This window comes from Arachis stenosperma, chromosome 4, assembly GCF_014773155.1.
Source record: "Arachis stenosperma cultivar V10309 chromosome 4, arast.V10309.gnm1.PFL2, whole genome shotgun sequence".
NCBI lineage: Eukaryota > Viridiplantae > Streptophyta > Magnoliopsida > Fabales > Fabaceae > Arachis > Arachis stenosperma.
The window spans coordinates 95,985,498-95,988,534 of NC_080380.1; the positions used below are offsets into that span (position 1 = coordinate 95,985,498).

At 36.2% G+C, this 3,037-nt stretch overlaps 1 protein-coding gene across 1 annotated transcript; it reads right to left on the reverse strand.

Annotated features, from left to right (window-relative positions):
- Window positions 1–1,058: 1,058 nt before the first annotated feature.
- On the reverse strand, window positions 1,059–2,224 carry LOC130975218 (uncharacterized). The gene is made up of 2 exons (XM_057900038.1): window positions 1,559–2,224; window positions 1,059–1,457 (listed from the first exon to the last, which is right to left on the reverse strand). Exons 1-2 carry the CDS (start codon window positions 2,222–2,224, stop codon window positions 1,059–1,061), a joined length of 1,065 nt encoding a protein of 354 aa, XP_057756021.1.
- Between the last annotated feature and the right edge of the window lie 813 nt (window positions 2,225–3,037).

The window sequence follows — 3,037 nt, forward strand, 5'->3', positions numbered from 1 at the left end:
GTCTGTCACTAACACCTAGCCCTCAGGAGTTTGAAGCTCGTTACAGTCATTCAATCCTTGAATCCTACTCAGAATACCACAGACAAGGTTTAGACCTTCCGGATTCTCTTGAATGCCGCCATCAATTCTAGCTTATACCACGAAGATTCTGATTAAGGAATCCAAGAGATATCTACTCAATCTAAGGTAGAACGGAGGTGGTTGTCAGGCAGACGTTCATAGTTGAGAATGATGATGAGTGTCATGGACCATCACATTCATCAGGTTTAGGAACAAGTGATATCTTAGAATGGAAGCAAGCATGATTGAATGAAAAACAGTAGTAATTGCATTAATCCATCAAGACACAGCAGAGCTCCTCACCTCCAACCATGGGGTTTAGAGACTCATGCCGTAGAAGATACAATGAAAAACGTGTAAAGTGTCATGAGGTACAGATACAATGTCAAAAGATCCTATTAATAGTGAATTAGTAACCTAGGGTTTACAGAAATGAGTAAATGACAGAAAAATCCACTTCCGGGCCCACTTGGTGTGTGCTTGGGCTGAACATTGAAGCATTTTCGTGTAGAGACTCTTTCTGGAGTTAAACGCCAGCTTTTATGCCAGTTTGGGCGTTTAACTCCAATTTTTATGCCAGTTCCAGCGTTAAACGCTGGGAATTCTGAAGCTGATTTGCAACGCCGGTTTGGGCCATCAAATCTCGGGCAAAGTATGGACTATTATACATTGCTGGAAAGCCCAGGATGTCTACTTTCCAACGCCGTTAAGAACGCGCCAATTGGGCTTCTGTAACTCCAGAAAATCCACTTCGAGTGCAGGGAGGTCAGAATCCAACAGCATCTGCAGTCCTTTTCAGTCTCTGAATCAGATTTTTGCTCAGGTCCCTCAATTTCAGCCAGAAAATACTTGAAATCACAGAAAAACACACAAACTCATAGTAAAGTCCAGAAAAGTGAATTTTAACTAAAAACTAATAAAAATGTAATAAAAACTAACTAAAATATACTCAAAACATACTGAAAATAATGCCAAAAAGCGTATAAATTATCCGCTCATCACTTATCAATTGTGACTAAAAATATCTCCACTCTAAAATAATGCTCAACTGTAATATGATCTTTTTGGTGACGCGAGCGTCCTTGCCTTGCAACATAAGAAGCAGTTAAATCAGGAATTAGAATATCATGTTGCTCACAAAATGATTTCACATTTTTCAATAATTCCTCCCATCTGTCATCTCTCATGTTTTGGATAAGTGTTTTTGTAGAATGAACTAGTTGCACAGCATTAACTATGTCTTGAGACTGCTTTTGTAAAGCTTGACAAAGAATATCAGTTATTCCCATCATATCTTTCATCAAATGCAAGATCAATACAAACTCAAATGAGGTCTGGGTATTATAAGCACTATCTGCATCACCACGCTGAGAATAAGTTGATCCATCAACAATAATCTTTTGTAAAACAGTCAATGTTGCACCATACATATTTATCAAACTGCAAACAGAAGAGAAATGAGAACTCCATCGAGTATCACCTGCTCGTTTCAAAGTACCAATTTGATTTTACCAGTTTCAAGTTCATCAAACTCTAATAAATGGACAATTTCATCTGTCTTGGCAGCATGTAACTCATCATGTCGCTTACTAGAAGAACAAATGATGTTGACGATGAAAGTCAATTTTGAAAAAAACTGATGCACAGGAATAACTTCTCTTGATGCAGCAACTAATGCAAGTTGTAATCGGTGAGCAAAACAGTGGATATAGTAAGCATAAAGACAATCTTTTAAGAATAATGCTTGTAACCCATTCCATTCTCCTCTCATGTTGCTGGCGCCATCATATCCTTGACCACGAATATTAGAGACATCAAGACCATGTTGAGAAAGAATACCACACAATTCTTGTTTTGGAGTTAATGATGTAGTATCTTTGACATGTACAAGATCAAAAAAACGCTCTTGAATAAAACCATGTATATCAACAAATCTCAAAACAAGTGCCATTTGTTCTCTTTTGGATTCATCACGAGCTTCATCTACTACAATGCAAAACTTGGAATCTCCAATTTCTTCACAAATATGCTTTCTCACCTTGTTTGAGAGTATATGCAAGATTTCCTTTTGAATTTGATGTGAAGTATATTTAGCATTATATGGAGCATTTTCTAACACAGTTCTTGCAACTTCATCATTGTAAGATGCTATGAGTTTTATCATTTCAAGAAAATTACCTCGATTTTTTTATTCTGGAGTCTCATCATGGCCTCTGAAAGCACAAGCTTGAAATGTAAGCCAACGAGTTGCATCAATGGAGGATTTTAGATGCAATCGATTCTTTTGAATTTCCTCAGAAGTATGATCCTCAATTACATTTTGGATGTGACTTGCCTGATTCAATAAATCTAGACATGCTCCAACTGCATTATTGTGTGGTGAGCAAGGATCTCTAATATGTTTAAGAAAAGCAAAATTCTTTCCATCATTAACTTTTTTCCAATTTCTAAACCCTTTACTAATAAAAATATCTGACCCATTACGTCCACTGGGTTTTTTGCTAACCAAATAACAAAATAAACAATATGCAGCATCTTCAGAAGGTGAATACTCTAACCATGAAGGAAAAATACCAAACCAAGCATATTGAAATCATCTTGGATGCTTCGTACCAGATAGAGGATAATTGTCAAGATGCTTTTGATATGGACCCCATTTAAGATAAGCTCGTCTAACCTCATCTCTCTGGTTTGGGTGATATTGCCAAATTTGAAGCCGTTTTCCAGGGTCTCATTCCAAAGAATTAAGGTCAAACTCATCAGATGCAACTCTTTGAACTTTTGAAGGTTGTATCTCACTTTCTTTGTGATTCATTATAGTAGAAGAACTATCTACAGGTGTTGATATTGTGGAAGTTATATGTTCCCCTTCTTGAATATTAGCCTTCCTCTTAAAAAATGCATCAATTTTTTGATTTTTCATCATTATTTTGTATAAAAATTTGAATATATATTCTGTAAAATATATAAAAAAAGT